Raw genomic sequence first — 16,538 nt, 5'->3', positions numbered from 1 at the left:
AGAAAGAATCTCGAATTGTATTTTGCCTGGAATTGAATTTCTCTTTGATAAAATCGTTTCACGTGGTTGCTTTTCTTTAATTTAGCAAACGTATTAAGTTGTTACGATCGCGCTAAAACAGCGGATAGGATAAACACTTTGAACAACAAATGGTCGCCCTCGAAAACGAGAGCTGCTTTTTTGCCATTAAAACTTTTTTCATTTTAGGATTTTGTACTAGAGGGGATTTTAAATTCCCGTTCGACATTCAACCGAACGGGACTAAATTGGACTAAAAGTGGCCGTTAGAAAACAGCAAGACTAATTTAAATAAAACTGAAAAGCTAATTGGCTTATGTTCAGTTTGACCGATACAATCAAAGAACTTTTTGTACATTTAATTACTTTTCTTAGAATGCGTTATTTCCAATTCAAATTAAAATAAATAAAAGGAAAAACAATAAATCGCAGACATACGCAAAGCGCTTTCTTTTCCTGCCAGTGGCTTGTACACAGCAAAAATTTATGAGTCTTCTCCCCCTCCATCGCAAATCAGTCAAGAGAAAATGCCTCTTTGGCGGTAAATACGATAGAAACATGCCATATAAATAACATTAGATTACATTGGATTTCAACCGGAACCCTACTGTTGTAAGGGATTCGTATCAAGGGGGATGTTGATACGTTCCATCATAGCGAGTTGTGTCATTTTAGAGTAATCAATATTATGTCATGTTGAATTACTGTCTGAACGAAAGTATAGTATTTTGTTCAAAAATCTCAGTATCTTTAATAGTAAAATCAAGGTTTTTAATTTCAAAATCGTTCACCGAATCTTTAAAAAATGCGGTACTAAATTAAGCATTAACCCTGTGCAAACCTAAATATCGGAAAAAAATACTGCAATTTTAGTCAAAAATGTCATATGTCTTTCACCTTTCAAATATTTTTTTGAATATTAATATATTCAACATGTTAATTAAATATTTATGAAAACTGACAGTTTTTAGCTTTTTTCCTTCAACTTGACAACTTTCGCATTACATTTTTAATGAAATATTAAAAATTACTGTTTTGTCAATTTTACTGTTATAATAAAATTGCTAGTTGGGATTTTAGTAAAAACAACAATTTTTCTTTAATACGTTCTCAATCAGTTTGTTTTACTGTAATTCTGACAACACTGTTGTCTGGCAGTTTTAGCATCAAAATGACACTTTTGACAGACAGAAAGTCATATTTTTCACTTTTGACTCATCTACAACAGACCAGGATCGTCAGCAGTGGCTAAAATGACAGCAAATAGTCCAATAAGTCAACTTTTATGAAGTTTGACTGTTTTTTCAACGTTTTGACCTTTGAAAATTGACTAGAATAACTGAATGTGTACCAGTAAGTCAAATTTTACCATTTTCCAACCTTCTCACCTTAAAATGACTGGACCTAGCGCGTTAATTTAGTATTGGTGCAATTTCACTAGTTTTTAAAATCTTGACTTTCATAATTGACTAGAGTGACCGCAAATAGTTACAAAACCTAAATTTTCATAAAATTGGATGAAAAGCCTCCCAAAAAAGGAAGATTTCATATGTAGACTAATCAGTGCCAAGTATTTTTGAATTTGATAAAGAAATTTGAGAACTGAGGAAACAATTTTAAAATCCAAGAACGTTCTAGTAACAAGATAATATAAGGTAATGCTTAGTTCACTATCTACATTGAATTTTGACAGAAAACAAAAGTTTTCCAGATAATTATTACGGTTACATGAAAAGCGATTAGGGGCAGGAGTTTTTGAATTTACAATTTTTTTTTGAAATTATGTTTTTCTTATTTTTCTATTAGCTAGCTGAACACTTTATGTTTTTTTCTTTAGTTTTTAACTAAAAATTAGACTAGTAAAGATGTTAAAAATAAAAAAATATAATTATTAAACAGACTGTCTCGTATTTTTTATTGCTATCCCTGGATTGTTCTGTTCCCTTTACGACCCTTATAAACCCTCTAAACCGTTCCAGATTAAACTCATCGTTTTTGTAGTCTTCGTGTTTGTACAATAATAGCGGCACAAGTAGTGCAGCAATCATAATAACCGTAAGCATGACACGAAAATCCCAATAACAAAAATGATATATTTCCCAAAATGAAGATGAGGAATCGTTCTCATTCGTGATTTTGCCCAATATAGTTCAGCACGTCAACGACCGACCTGTGTGGAACTGGTCATTATGTCACTGACCTTTTAGGAAACTTTTACTCTGCTTAAAGCCCTTTTTACAAGTTGCCTTTGGGCACGTGTTTCGTGTATATAAATTTGTTTGCCAGATGAATTACGATAATAGAGTTAACGTTCATTGTTGGTTCAATCACAACTTAACCAATGTGCTGAAATTTACACAAATGTTGACTTTTGACTATTGAATTCATAAAATATTGATATGTCATCGTTTGCAATAAAACTCGTTAAAATCTGGATCGTAATAAAAGTTTCATTCTTAGAAAGAAACAGAGTTGAAAAAAGCAATTAAGATCAAGCGCCACAGCTGTCAGTCAGTTTAACGTCGAAAAAGTTGAAAATGGAAAAGCGTTCCACTTCATGATTTTCCTGCTTCATTAACGAGTGTAAGCCGCAGCCAGACGGGAAAATTTCTCAGCTCGAAATATTTCCAAGAAGCCGGAAGACGTTCTTAAATTGTGTAGTTGCATTTTCGCGCAACGTAAACGTCGATAATTATTATTGCTCGTGCATTCGAGTTGTCGAGTTAACTGATAAGAGACCGTTTTCAAAAACGACGACAAGTTTCGCAAATTTAATTTGAATTTCTCATTTAAAAACTGTGGCAGACAAAAGCTAGATAAAATACAGTCGGTGGAATAAATGTAATTTCACTTATCTGCGTTTTCCACGCGGATGCATCTTTAAATTAAAATAGTAATAAAATTTAATGCCCGACTCATAGAAACTTAAAAAGAAACTGACTGACTTTCCGTTTTTGTATGAAAACACCAACTCTAAGATTTCGTAAAAGCAGTTTATAAAGTTCACTATTATTCATTCCCGTTTACGGTTCAAAGAAATTTCCCGACTATTTTTAAATAATTACTAATTTAAATAGTGACAACGAGATTTTAAGATATTTCCGTTTATAGTCAAGGCGAATAATAATGACTTAAGTTTGTCTCTAACTGTCCTTTCAAACCGTCTTTCTGACAGTTTATACTTTACCATTTTTCTCCCTGATTTGATCTGGGTTTGTAATGTTTTTTTTAATGTCATTAGATAGAAAATTTAATGAGGATTTCAAAAATGTGCTTAAAAACAAGATTCGGTCACTCCAAGTGAGTTTTACAGACGATTTTGTCCCTGACTGTCCCTTAAACCGTTTTCACAATTTTACTGATTTGTAAATTTGTTGCATCAACCCAGTTTTTTCGAAATAACTAGAAAACGGTGAATGTTACAAAAAATTGGCATGGGACCAAAAATGTTCCTAATCAACTTCTTAACTCAGCATCCTAAGTTTACAGGACCGTTTTTGCTTTCAGTATAGAGGATGTGCATGAAAAGTATAGTGATTGACTGTTTTTGGTCACCCTGTACGCAATTTTTCAGATAGAATCTTTTGCTTAACACCACTGGAAAAAGGAGCTCAAAACGGTTCTTTAAAGTGGTTGAAACACCCTGAATTCCCAAAAATAACCGAGTTACAGGGTGTTCAAATTACAACAAACCAGTTTTTTCTAAATAACTCAGAAACGGTGAAAGTTACGAAAAATTTGCAAGGGACCGGAAATGTTTCTAATCAATTTCTTAACTAAGCACCGTAAGTTTACAGGGCCGTTTTTGCTTCCAGTATACAGGGTGTTCATGAAAATTATGGTAATTAATTGTTTTTCGCAATTTTTCTGATAAAGCTTTTTGCTCAACACTTTTGGAAAGAGGAGCTCAAAACGGTTCGAGTGGTTGAAACACCCTGAATTTCCAAAAATAAGCGAGTTACAGGGTGCTCAAACTTGATTGAAAAATTGTTACATCAACCCCATCAGTTTTTCCTAAATAACTAGAAAATTGTACTCAAATTTCTCAGAATGTCAGTGGTAGAAATTTTAAGATCTTTTTCTGCCTTATTTTACTTACAGAACTGTAGCATTCACAATTTCTTCTTTAAAGTATCTCATCATCGATTACTCAGTCGTAGATGTTGATTAATATGTTTAGTTTTCTAGTGAAGGTCATAAGAAACAATGTCCTAGTGTTTGGACTCAAGGAAGCCGTAAACAAATTTAGTCAATGTCTTGTGGAACTAATAAACATTGACATTCAGTCACTTTAAGCAAGTTATTAATGAAAAGGTGAGATTCTAAGTTACTCCCTTGTGGTACACTAAGTTAGATATGATGGTAAGAACAGAAATTGATAGAAAAGTTGAAATTAACCAGTTTCTGTAGTCGTGACTGCTGATTCATCTTATCGAACAGTCAGTATGACTATTTTGTCATTACAAAGCAAGATTTCAAATCTTTTAGTGGACTAGTTCATATGGCTTAAAATTCACCATTCAAAAAGATTCACCAACCTTATTTATTTAAAATCCATTCTTCGATAAATAAAGAAAGTCTGAAAGTAGAAACACTTTACCTCAAATTTAACGTAAAACTTGGTGAGGAAAGTTTAGACGTAAATTATTCGACAGCTGACGCACTATATAGCAAAAAGTAAATTTGAAGATAGTTTTACCGAACACTGTTACACTTTTTGATTTTCTAACCACACAACTTTGGTCTATGCAGCCTTAATGGGAATTTATTCTAATAAATGATAGCCAACCAACGTAAGCTTCAACGGTCATAAGTAATAAATCAAAGTCATGTTTACCACCTCGGATCGATAGGGAACAGACTCGAAAATCTTGGCCCAATTGCTGCAAGTTGATACAGCATGTTACTTTCCCGCCGGCAAATAAATTATCAAATCGATGTCGGAAGCAATTGCGACAATTCTGATTTATTTAAGTGGAACTGCGCGAGTTAGTCGTAGATTGTGCCCGATTTGCGGAAATTCGAACTTCATTATTCACTCTTTTGTCAGTTTACAGTTGAATTGGTTAGTTCACTTTTTTTGGTTGTTGTGCCTTTTCGTGTTATTTGTAACGGCAAAATATTTATTTTTCCAGTACAAACTTGCTATCATGCAATCTAAAGTTATGATCAGCTGCATACCAAAATTACATAGAATCTCGTCATTAAAATAGGACTGTCCGAACACAAGAATGGTTTTGTATATTGTCGTACAGTCGACATGACGTAACAGTAAAGCTAAACCGAACAATGAATCTTCAGTGCAGTCTGCAAATGATGGCCCTAACTGGTCCTTTAATCGTAAATTAGGGTCACATTCACCCTCTTGGATCGATACGAATATATCTTTCAATTCCTTTCAACGATTTCGATTAAACGATAACTTTTACTGAAACTGCTACTCCTTGCCGTTTTAGTAAAACCATAACGAATTCCTCCAAATTACCATCACTAATTAAACAGGCAGAAGTGAAAATTATTTACACTGTGCTGACATAAGCGATAACTCATGTACGTAGAGTATTGATTGGACTGACGATGTGCCGACACCAACTTTAAGTCCTTTATCTAGTTCGACATAGATAGGCCTGAGTCGGGTACGGACATACAAATAGTTTGCCAACTACTCCAAATATTTGAGGTTAAGTTATCCAATTATTTCCTATCGGTATGAACAGCCGTTAAATTGAATCGATTAGGTATTATCCTTTTAGACTCGAAAAGATTTTGTATTATGTTTCGAAATGGTGATTTATTATAATTTCAAAGTTATTGATTAGGAATTTTGAACAAAGGAATTATAAACGCATAATTTGCTTTGTTTTAATAAATACTATGTTTTGTTTCATGTAATTAGTTCAACATAGAATTATGTATGTTCACATATTTTAAAAAAAGTCATTCAATTCCAATTACTTGCTCGTTTCTCTTACTTCTTTAAGACTTTTATATGTCTATGGATAGCTATTGAATTCAGTTTTAAGGTCGCTAAATGTCTCAGTTTCTATTTAAGTAATTACAAATTTTACTATGACTTACAGTGTTAAAAAGTCAAAATATTCAATGGCGATAAAAAATATAAACAATTTTAACAGTTTACTTTCTATATAAACCATACTTCAAAAATACAGATTTCTATTTTTTCAGCAAGTGTTTTCACATTAGTGACATGAGATATCACGTGGTTTTATATTTGCTAGACAGTCAGGTGACTATAGTCAAAATAAATCTCAAAAACTCGTTTTATATGGAATACTGCAAAAAAACTTTGCTAAACCCGGATTTTTGCACCATTTGAGCACAGTTTGATAGTTTTGACGTTAGTGACAGTTATCACCTAGGGGTAGAACACTATTTAGCTAAGACTGTCACGTGACAATTGTAAAAATAACTTAAAAAATCTCAGAAACACGTCTTGTTTCAAAAACTGTAAGAAAACTGTGCTAAAATTTAATTCTTGCAGGTTCTAGGCGAATTTTGATAGTTTTGACGTTAGTGACAGTTATCACGTGGTGGTAGAACACTCTTTAGCTAAGACTGTCACGTGACAATTGTAAAAATAACTTAAAAAATGTCAGAAACACGTTTTGTTTCAAAAACTGTAAGAAAACTGTGCTAAAATTTAATTCTTGCAGGTTCTAGACGAATTTTGATAGTTTTGACGTTAGTGACAGTTATCACGTGGGGGTAGAACACTATTTAGCTAAGACTGTCACGTGACAATTGTAAAAATAACTTAAAAAATCTCAGAAACACGTCTTGCTTCAAAAACTGTAAGAAAACTGTGCTAAAATTTAATTCTTGCAGGTTCTAGGCGAATTTTGATAGTTTTGACGTTAGTGACAGTTATCACGTGGGGGCAGAACACTATTTAGCTAAGACTGTCACGTGACAATTGTAAAAATAACTTAAAAAATCTCAGAAACACGTCTTGCTTCAAAAACTGTAAGAAAACTGTGCTAAAATTTAATTCTTGCAGGTTCTAGGCGAATTTTGATAGTTTTGACGTTAGTGACAGTTATCACGTGGGGGTAGAACACTATTTAGCTAAGACTGTCACGTGACAATTGTAAAAATAACTTAAAAAATCTCAGAAACACGTCTTGTTTCAAAAATTGTAAGAAAACTGTGCTAAAATTTAATTCTTGTAGGTTCTAGGCCAATTTTGACAGTTTTGACATTAGTGACAGGTATCACGTGGTTATAGAGGATAATTTAGCTAGGCAGTCACGTGACCTACTTGAAGAAATCATATTTTTGTAATCTTCATTAAATTTCCTGTAAAAAAACGTACAAAATTTACGAGTAGTACATACAGTCAGGGAGAAAATCGCCTGTAAAACCCACTTGGAGTAAGAAAATGACTGTTTTAAGCACATTTTTATAATCCTCATTGAATTTCCTATTCAATAACCTGAAAAAACAGTACGAAATTTGATACAGTCAGAAAGAAAAGCGGTGTCAAAATTTGAACTGCTAGAAACACAGTTTGACAGGACAGGCAGGGACAAAATCGCTTCTCATACCCACTTGGAGTAAGAAAATGACTGTTTTAAACACATTTTTATAATCCTCATTGAATTTCCTATTCAATAACCTGAAAAAACAGTACGAAATTTGGTACAGTCAGGGAGAAAAGCGGTGTCAAAATTTGAAATGCTAGAAACACAGTTTGACAGGACAGGCAGGGACAAAATCGCTTGTCATACCCACTTGGAGTAAGAAAATAACTGTTTTAAGCACAATTTTATAATCCTCATTGAATTTCCTATTCAATAACCTGAAAAAACAGTACGAAATTTGATACAGTCAGAAAGAAAAGCGGTGTCAAAATTTGAACTGCTAGAAACACAGTTTGACAGGACAGGCAGGGACAAAATCGCTTGTCATATCCACTTGCAGTAAGAAAATGTGCGTTTTAAGTACATTTTTATAATCCTCATTGAATTTCCTATTCAATAACCTGAAAAAACAGTACGAAATTTGATACAGTCAGAAAGAAAAGCGGTGTCAAAACTTGAACTGCTAGAAATACAGTTTGAAAAGACAGGCAGGGACAAAATCGCTTCTCATACCCACTTGGAGTAAGAAAATGACTGTTTTAAACACATTTTTATAATCCTCATTGAATTTCCTATTCAATAACCTGAAAAAACAGTACGAAATTTGGTACAGTCAACGAGAAAAGCGGTGTCATAGTTTGAACTGTAAGTTGTTGTATGAGTAAAAAAAATGTTTTAAGCACATTTCTGAATCTTTACTGAATTTCATGTTAAATTAGCCTGAAAAAAAAATCAAAATTTTGTAAAAATGTTCCACATCTCACATATTGGCAATGGTATTTAAATACGCCAGATTACATACAAAAAAAACAGGAGAACGCTAGAACAACCACAGAAACTAAAAAAAATAGTGGAAAAAAACAGTCAAAATAGATATTTAGAATAATATATTTTTCAAAAGAAGCAGGAAATTTAATTCAATTTCCTAAACTGTTAAGCAATATTAACTGAAATATTTGGACACACAACAAAATAACATCATTATTTTACCATGTTGACAAAAAAAATACTAGTGCCCTAATGAACTGTCAAAACATTTGAAATTGTTCTCCCTCCTAAATTACCAGAAAAGTCTAAAACTCCACCCGAAAATATCTTTCGGAATAAATAAGAAACGTATTTCAGAATAAAAATCATCCCCCCAGCGAGTATTTTGCCCATTAGCTAAATAAACTTTTTTTCCTAAAACCGCATCAGGACTCGTATTCCTTGGAAGTTGAATAATTCGATTCAGACGGATTTCATTTCATGCCGACATAATTGGATAAAATAATAATTGCGATTTCGTTCGTGCTTTTCTGCTTGTTCCTGTTTTGTGCAGGAATTCTGAGTTGGCAGCCACAGCAGCCTCGGAATAAGGGATTTCCTTTTATATTGTCGGAATAATTGCGTTAGAATAATGGAAAGTTTGTGAGCGAAAGTGAACAGTGAAATGTTACCTAGTTTATTTTGAATTAGGTTAATGTTATATGTTAGTTTCATGGAAATTATCATATATGAGTTTAATTTTAATGTTATTTATGGTTTACTCACCTTCTTTCCATCTAACTCGTGAGTTCCTTGGGCTAATACTTTATCTACACTGGAAGGATCGGTGAACGTGATAAATCCAAATCCCCTAGAATAAACAGAAACCTTGCCATTTTAAAATGTTATATATCACTACGTGGACTTATTTCATCTACGTAGAAAAGTTCCACATGGATACAATCCTTTTTTCCAAGTATGTAAATGTATAGCAAACTGCAATGCAAATCAACACGTGTCAGTCATATCTCACTTAAAAGGCTTTTGTATAATAAAATGTGAAACTCGATACGTTTTGATTATTCTAGTTCTATTCTAAGTTTTGTTTTTGTCATTACGGGATGACGATCTACTATCAACAAACTACTATTGCAGGAATACGTGAATAATAACGGGCACATTTTGCACTTTTCAAATATTCCACAACAATTTGACTCACCGGCATTAATGATTTCTCTATTTAAAAAATGCAAAGAAAACAATAATGTGACTCTCGTTAACCATGAACGTACCTGGGGGTGCAAACGACGGGGCCGCTGTCCTGCACGCCCGTTGAGAAGCATACACTGAAAGAGATCAACGCACTTCACAACCCCCTCTTGAGTATTAATAATGTCACATGAGCGGAACTACTATGGAACTAATGTTTCTACATTATGGTTAGAATACAGTACAAAGCTAAATAGTCCCATCAATTTTGGGCTAGAAAAACTGACAATTTTTTTGGCTAAAAATCGCCTTGTACTGTAAACTAGGGATCATCTAAAAAGCGATTTTCAGGTACTGCATAATGCCAGACAGCAACGGACTATTGTTGAAATAGTTTGGAGTGGAAAAGATGGAAAGAACTTTAATACACTTGCTATTCAAAAATCTGTGAGATCCCAGCAAATTTTATTTTAGAACTGACGTCTTCATGTTTGCGTACCCACTCTGGTTAAGATTTGCACAAATACTGTCTTTTAAACGATTTGATGATCATATTTTGAGGTTAAACCAAACAAAATTAAGCCGACGACACAATCTTTATAAGTTTATACCAATATATTTTCATACTTTAATCAGCAGTTTCATAGGAGATTTAAGACAAAATGAGAATCGCCATTTCAATTTTTGATTAAACAAATAGTTAATACGTGTAATTTAAGTGAAACTTTTACCGACAAAGCTGTTATAATTATTTTAATCACAAAATAAAATGTAGTAACGAGTTGTCGTATTAATGTATGTAGTTATTAAATTTGAGAGTGTTTATAGAGGCTTGTGTCAATTTTAAAAATTCTTGGAAGGTTTAGAATACTTGCAAGAGCTTCTGGCAAGTTTCTGGAGTATTTTGATACCTTAAAAATGATTTTAGAGGTCTTCCTGGCAATTTGAGTGATTTTTTATTCCGTTTTTTATTTTGTAGTGTTCTTTATCCTTTTTCTAATAATGTTTTAGTGAAATTTGTAAGAGTGTAAATAAAAAAGTTACAATTATTCAAAAATTGAATAAACGCCATTTTTGCAAAAAGTGAAATTTTTGCAATTTTTTATTTTGCTCCAGGAGGGTTCCAATGCACAGCAAAGTGCATATTTATACCAAAGGACTTTAAATTAGGTAAAATAAGTACAAAAAAAGCACTTTAAAATGTTTTCTTTGAAATATCATGCAAAATCACTATTTTGTAAAAATAAACAAATCTAAAGATAATCTTTAGGACTGTTTACCTCAGAACGTCATTTTGTCACGTAGATCAGAAGAATACTATAACGACAAAATGATGAAGTTACTATCAAATTTTTAATTGGATGATGCTGCATTTTCGGTAAAAACAGAAAAACTATGCTAATTTGATACAACAATTGTGGTTTTAGTAACTAAAAGGTGAAACCAACTGATTTGGCTATCACGAACAAAAAAAAACAACTTGCTCTTGTGATTGGAGTAACTGTTGGCACGTTAACTAACACAAATGAAGATATGGATTCAGTAAATAATGCATTACAGGAAAATTGCTTGCTTAACAACCTTAGAAAGTTCTTGTTTGACGCAACTCCACGGAACTGTATAGTGTTATTTTACAACTATAAACGGGAAACTGAGGGAGTTTTACAGACAAAAGCGGTTTCGCAACAAAATTCAACCCCTGAAACACTTTGAACGCAATTATAAGTTTTCCAAAATCGATTCTGCTGCAGACTATGGTGTGGCCTGCGCGATTTAAATCATTGCGCACGGTAATTACTACCTTTTGAAAAGTACGGTTCCTTTTTGGTATCGGCTCTGGAATTGGGATTTCTTTGGGCCGTTTGAACTTTAAGACCATAAAATATTCAATCTGAGCCGTTACGTTTTCCTTATCATAAATGGAGCAACGTTATGACTGCGGATACCTCATAAAATGCTGCTTTTCGCGATGTAGGACCTAATAGTCCGTTCGGACATTTACATACTGAACACATGCATCAAAATAAATTGGTACGAATTTCAGCAAGCTGGGCAATTCTTCAACTGTTCCTATAATATGTTATCGTACAGTTGTTTCCGGTTAAGTTGCAGTTGTGGTAAGAATTAGACATAAATAAAATGTGCAGTATTTGAGGAATTTACAGCAGTGTTCATAGTTTGGGATTGGTCAAGAAAAAGCAGCAAACTGAAAGCTGCTTTGTTTCAGCCAAAAAAAATTCATTCATTTTACATTATTATACAGCGCGTCTTTTAAATTTTAATCATTGATTCTTGCTATAAAAACCGTACTTCAAAAATACGGATTTTTCATTTTTTAATTATCAATGGTTTTCAGTCACGTGACCATTGTCAAAAATTATAAAAAAAAACACAAAAACACTTTTTATATCGAATACTGCAAAAAAACGTTTCTAAATCCTGATTTTTGCAATTTTTGAGCATGGTTTGACAGTTTTAACCTTAGTGACAGTTGTCATGTGATTTCAGAAGACTATTTAGCTAAACAGTCACGTGACAATTGGCAAAATAACTGTCATAATTCTCAGAAACACGTTTTATATCAAATACTGCAAGAAAACGTTTCTAAATCCTGATTTTTGCAATTTTTGAGCATTGTTTGACAATTTTGACTTTAGTGACAGTTGTCACGTGATTTTAGAAGACTATTTAGCTAAACGGTCATGTGACAATTGGCAAAATAACTGTCATAATTCCCAGAAACACGTTTTATATCAAATACTGCAAGAAAACGTTTCTAAATCCTGATTTTTGCAATTTTTGAGCATTGTTTGACAATTTTGACTTTAGTGACAGTTGTCACGTGATTTTAGAAGACTATTTAGCTAAACGGTCACGTGACAATTGGCAAAATAACTGTCATAATTCTCAGAAATACGTTTTATATCAAATACTGCAAGAAAACGTTTTTAAATCCTGATTTTTGCAATTTTTGAGCATTGTTTGACAATTTTGACTTTAGTGACAGTTGTCACGTGATTTCAGAAGACTGTTTAGCTAAACGGTCACGTGACAATTGGCAAAATAACTGTCATAATTCTCAGAAATACGTTTTATATCAAATACTGCAAGAAAACGTTTCTAAATCCTGATTTTTGCAATTTTTGAGCATTGTTTGACAATTTTGACTTTAGTGACAGTTGTCACGTGATTTCAGAAGACTGTTTAGCTATACTATGAAGTGAGAATTGTCAAAATAACTGTTAAATCTCAGAGAATCATCTTGTTTCGTGTAAAACTGTGTTAAAATGTATTTCTTGCAAATTCTAGTAAAGTTTTGAAAATAGTCACAGACATCACATGGTTTTAGAGAATAATTTGGAGTAAAAAAATGACTGTTTTAAGCACATTTTTAGAATCCTTATTAAATTTCCTATTCAATAAACTGAAAAAGTATTTAAAAAGTGTTACAACCAACATAACGGTAGATTATATACAAAAAACAGGAGAACGGTAGAAGAACTACAAAAACGGTAGATATAACATTTTAACGGTAGACCTGGCAACATTGCATTTGATTATATAGCTATTACGTAACTAGTGCTGTAAGAAGCATTATACGCACGATACGGAAAAAGAGTGTGTAATTCCATAAGTGCGTAAAATGCCTTAGAGCACGTGTATACGACGTACTATACTTTACATACGACCAAGTAGGTAAAGTCATGGCTTTCGCAACTCGTATAATTTAGAATAATTTTTTTTTAATAAAAAAATATATTTTTAACATATTTGTACTAATCATAGGAATAATGCTTTTAAAAAAAATAATATGTAATAATATAATAATAAAAAATAATATGTAATAATGTAATAAAAAAAAATTCGTAAAAACATTTTATCTAATTATTAGTCTTGTTCTTAAAATAATGGTTTATGGTGATAATACAGTTATTAAAAACAAATTGCTTGTTATGACTACTCTGGTAGTATTACTTGATATGTTTGCAACAGTAGATGATATTCTAGACGAACCGGTATTTACGTAAAACTGTATGAACAATACACTACGCGATAATCTCCTAATATAATTTGATAAAGCAAGAAATGAAAACGAAATCAATTTTCTCCAGCATTTTTTGGCCGATCTTAAAACTGTGCGCTTTTTGTACAGCTTTATAATATCCAATAGCAAACAACAAAACTGTGCGTAAAAAGGGTCGGAAAACTATGCGTAATTAGCTATTTACACTGAGGTCGTAGGTAAACATAATATTTTGAGATAAAACCAAACAAAATTAAGTTGACGTATCTTGAGAAGTTTGTGCCAACATAATTAGGTAGCAAACTGTCATCCTTTTTTAATAAAAATAACTCTTTGCACTAATTGCTTGAGAAACAGACATGATAATATATTGCATAATAACGTGTCACTTAAAAGAACGCTCTTTATAAAATATGTACTAAACGAAAATTAATAGCCCTATCCTAGAAATAAATTTTCTCGTGAAATACATAATTCATGGTTATAAAGATAACTGAAAATTTGTATAACATTGGATTCCAACGTTAATATATGGACGATAAATTTTGGGCGCGTCACCTTTTCCAACTTTGCATATCCTTATGAGATTCATGCTCAGGTGAGCACGTATCCTTGCGAGGCAGACCTTCTAGCCACTGACTGCGAGAAATCGTCTTTGCTGCCTCCCTTTCAAACTCTATTTATACTTGTCTTATATTCGCGAAAACTGTTTGCAGATGGGGGGAATGACTAATAACCATCCAGCTAATAGGGAAACGATTTGCCTCGGCCAACTGAATATTTGAAAATATTTTCTAGGGGAAAAAAGCACTATTTTGAATAAGCAAAATTCCTTTTGTGGAATGGAGTTTCAATTCCGTATTGAATTTTACTCGATTTTACTAGTAAAACGTTTGGCTTATTGTTTGCGTCCACTGCAGCCGCCGGTTATTTTCAATGGAGTGCTTAATATTGGCAATACTTGTCATGTGCAGATTTTCACCATTGCGATATTAGTTTGGTTCGTCGGTTCTCTTGTTGCCTTTTGCATTCGTTCTATTCGTATGAATACAGTTTGAATTAGCGTTGGTTGGAAACAAATTAACTGAAATTGAATAAAATTTGTGTGTTAGTGTTATTACTCACGTACTTCACCACCGGATTATTTGAAAGACGTAGGGCGTGTTTAAGTTTTAAGGGTTCGATGGAGCGGCGGCGTCTCCGGACACTCCTCGGACCATTAAGGTTAATCCGGATCGATTCATCCGCGGCGTAATCAATCAATCAGGCGTCGATGCCTTGACAGGCCAAATCCGATTTTCTCTTTATGCTGAACTCCGTGTAGTAATAGCGGCTCGACCTAATGCGATTTCTTTATAACCGAATTAATTTACTTCGAAGCACGATTTAAATTCCTCGGCCTCAGCTTTATCTGGACTATTACGATAACTAAATGAAGAAGCCGAAAGCCCTTGTTCTCCGTTTTGACAATCGTAGTGGCACAACAGAAATCCGGATTAGGAGGTTTATGGAAACTTGACTCGACTATAATAGCCCCCACCAACTACAGACAATCGTTGCTATCTCTAAGCGATGGAAATGGGAAACTGGAACAGTTTTAGATGTCCCAGTTACACTTTATCCATCACAAATTGAGGCAAAATCCCTTCTTAATCTCATTGTTACTTTTTTTTGCAACTGCAAGAAATTCACTCTACTCAAACACTATTTTAATGAAACAATTCAAGAGATTATAACATTCCAACGGTACCTTTCGAATTAATAATTTGAATGGTTGTTCTATTATTGCCTCGCAGTTTAATCCGCTGCCTAGAACTGCGCCAATTTTGCCTCAATCCCTGCATTAACTAATCCAATATAGGGCCGATAGTAATCTTATATTACCACCGAATTGCGCCTCATTTCGATCTGATTGCCCTCATCGATATGCTGACAATACGTTAATATCATGCTCAGGTATATTGTCGATTTATGGATATATTCCCAAATCTAAACTATAACTCAAATCTTACCAGTTAAATTTTTTAATGAAAATTGTTCTAATACTATTCGTGGGTTGAACGAAAAATGTCAACCTAACTACAACTCAACATCTCTAAAACTTCAGTTACTATTCAACCAACAGTCAAAAATCAAAAGATACGTATGCTTATGAACTGTATGTTATCATATAATTTTCCGTCAGGTACAATCTTCCTTTTAATGCTACTTCTCTCTGTAAACAGCAGAATTATGTAAGGATATAATGTGTGTGTAATAGGATTTGAGCATTTAAATATCAACCAATTGGACATTGTTGATCTTACTTTATGTAAAATTGCATTCTAGTAAAAACGCAAAATATGAATACAGGGTGGTCCAGTTTTAAATGTCAATAATTCACCATCCGAAAGCCCACCAAAAAATAAGTTAACATACATTATGTCATTTTCCTGAAAAATGCTTCCCAAGGAAAATACAGTTTAAAAAATCGGTTTCTTGTCATAACTGTCAGACCGCTGGAGCAATTTTAATCAAATTTAGAACAAATTCATAAGAAATTAATTCTAATGTTAATGACGTTTGTCGAAACTGTCCAGTGGTGATGGAAAGATGGTTTTCATTTTTCTGCCTTATTCTCTACGTCAATGGATATTTTTCAAAAATTTCATTTATTTTACTTTACTTGTTCAATTTGACAAAGTAAGTATCTCTTATAAAATTCTGATTTGAAACTTTGAGTAATTACGTTCAAAGACCCAAAACCAACCCAACCCAACTTAAAAATTGTCTTGAAAACGGTGAAAATTGACTTAAGAAGCTTAAAAAATGTCTTTGTAGCCAGTTTTCATAGTTTCAGACAAATTGAAAGACTTTAGCCTTCACAATTGACTTGAAAACTGTGAAAATAGACTTGAGAGGCTTAAAAACTGTCTTTGTAGTCAGTCGTTACAGTTTTC

General features: G+C 33.0%; 1 protein-coding gene and 1 long non-coding RNA gene across 10 annotated transcripts in view; one reads left to right on the top strand and one right to left on the bottom strand.

Moving 5' to 3' along the window:
• The window catches only part of Rbp6 (RNA-binding protein 6), a 285,917-nt gene that overhangs the window by 165,828 nt on the left and 103,551 nt on the right, over positions 1 to 16,538 (bottom strand). For 6 of the 9 annotated variants that reach the window (XM_081985294.1, XM_081985296.1, XM_081985295.1 and 3 more), the window contains 2 exons: positions 9,659 to 9,712; positions 9,153 to 9,237 (listed from right to left, as the gene is read on the bottom strand). In XM_081985294.1, the coding sequence (XP_081841420.1) occupies positions 9,153 to 9,237; positions 9,659 to 9,712 (139 nt within the window). The remainder of the gene's footprint in view (positions 1 to 9,152; positions 9,238 to 9,658; positions 9,713 to 16,538) is intronic. The other 3 variants (XM_081985297.1, XM_081985300.1, XM_081985302.1) reach the window with 1 other exon arrangement.
• The window catches only part of LOC145732804 (uncharacterized), a 130,482-nt gene that overhangs the window by 112,370 nt on the left and 1,574 nt on the right, over positions 1 to 16,538 (top strand). The gene's annotated exons all lie outside the window — the stretch shown is intronic.

This window comes from Ips typographus, linkage group LG8, assembly GCF_016097725.1.
Source record: "Ips typographus isolate SLU linkage group LG8, UJ_Ityp_2.0, whole genome shotgun sequence".
Taxonomy (NCBI): domain Eukaryota; kingdom Metazoa; phylum Arthropoda; class Insecta; order Coleoptera; family Curculionidae; genus Ips; species Ips typographus.
Note: the sequence above shows the minus strand (reverse complement) of the source record. Positions and strands in the feature narration are given on the sequence as shown.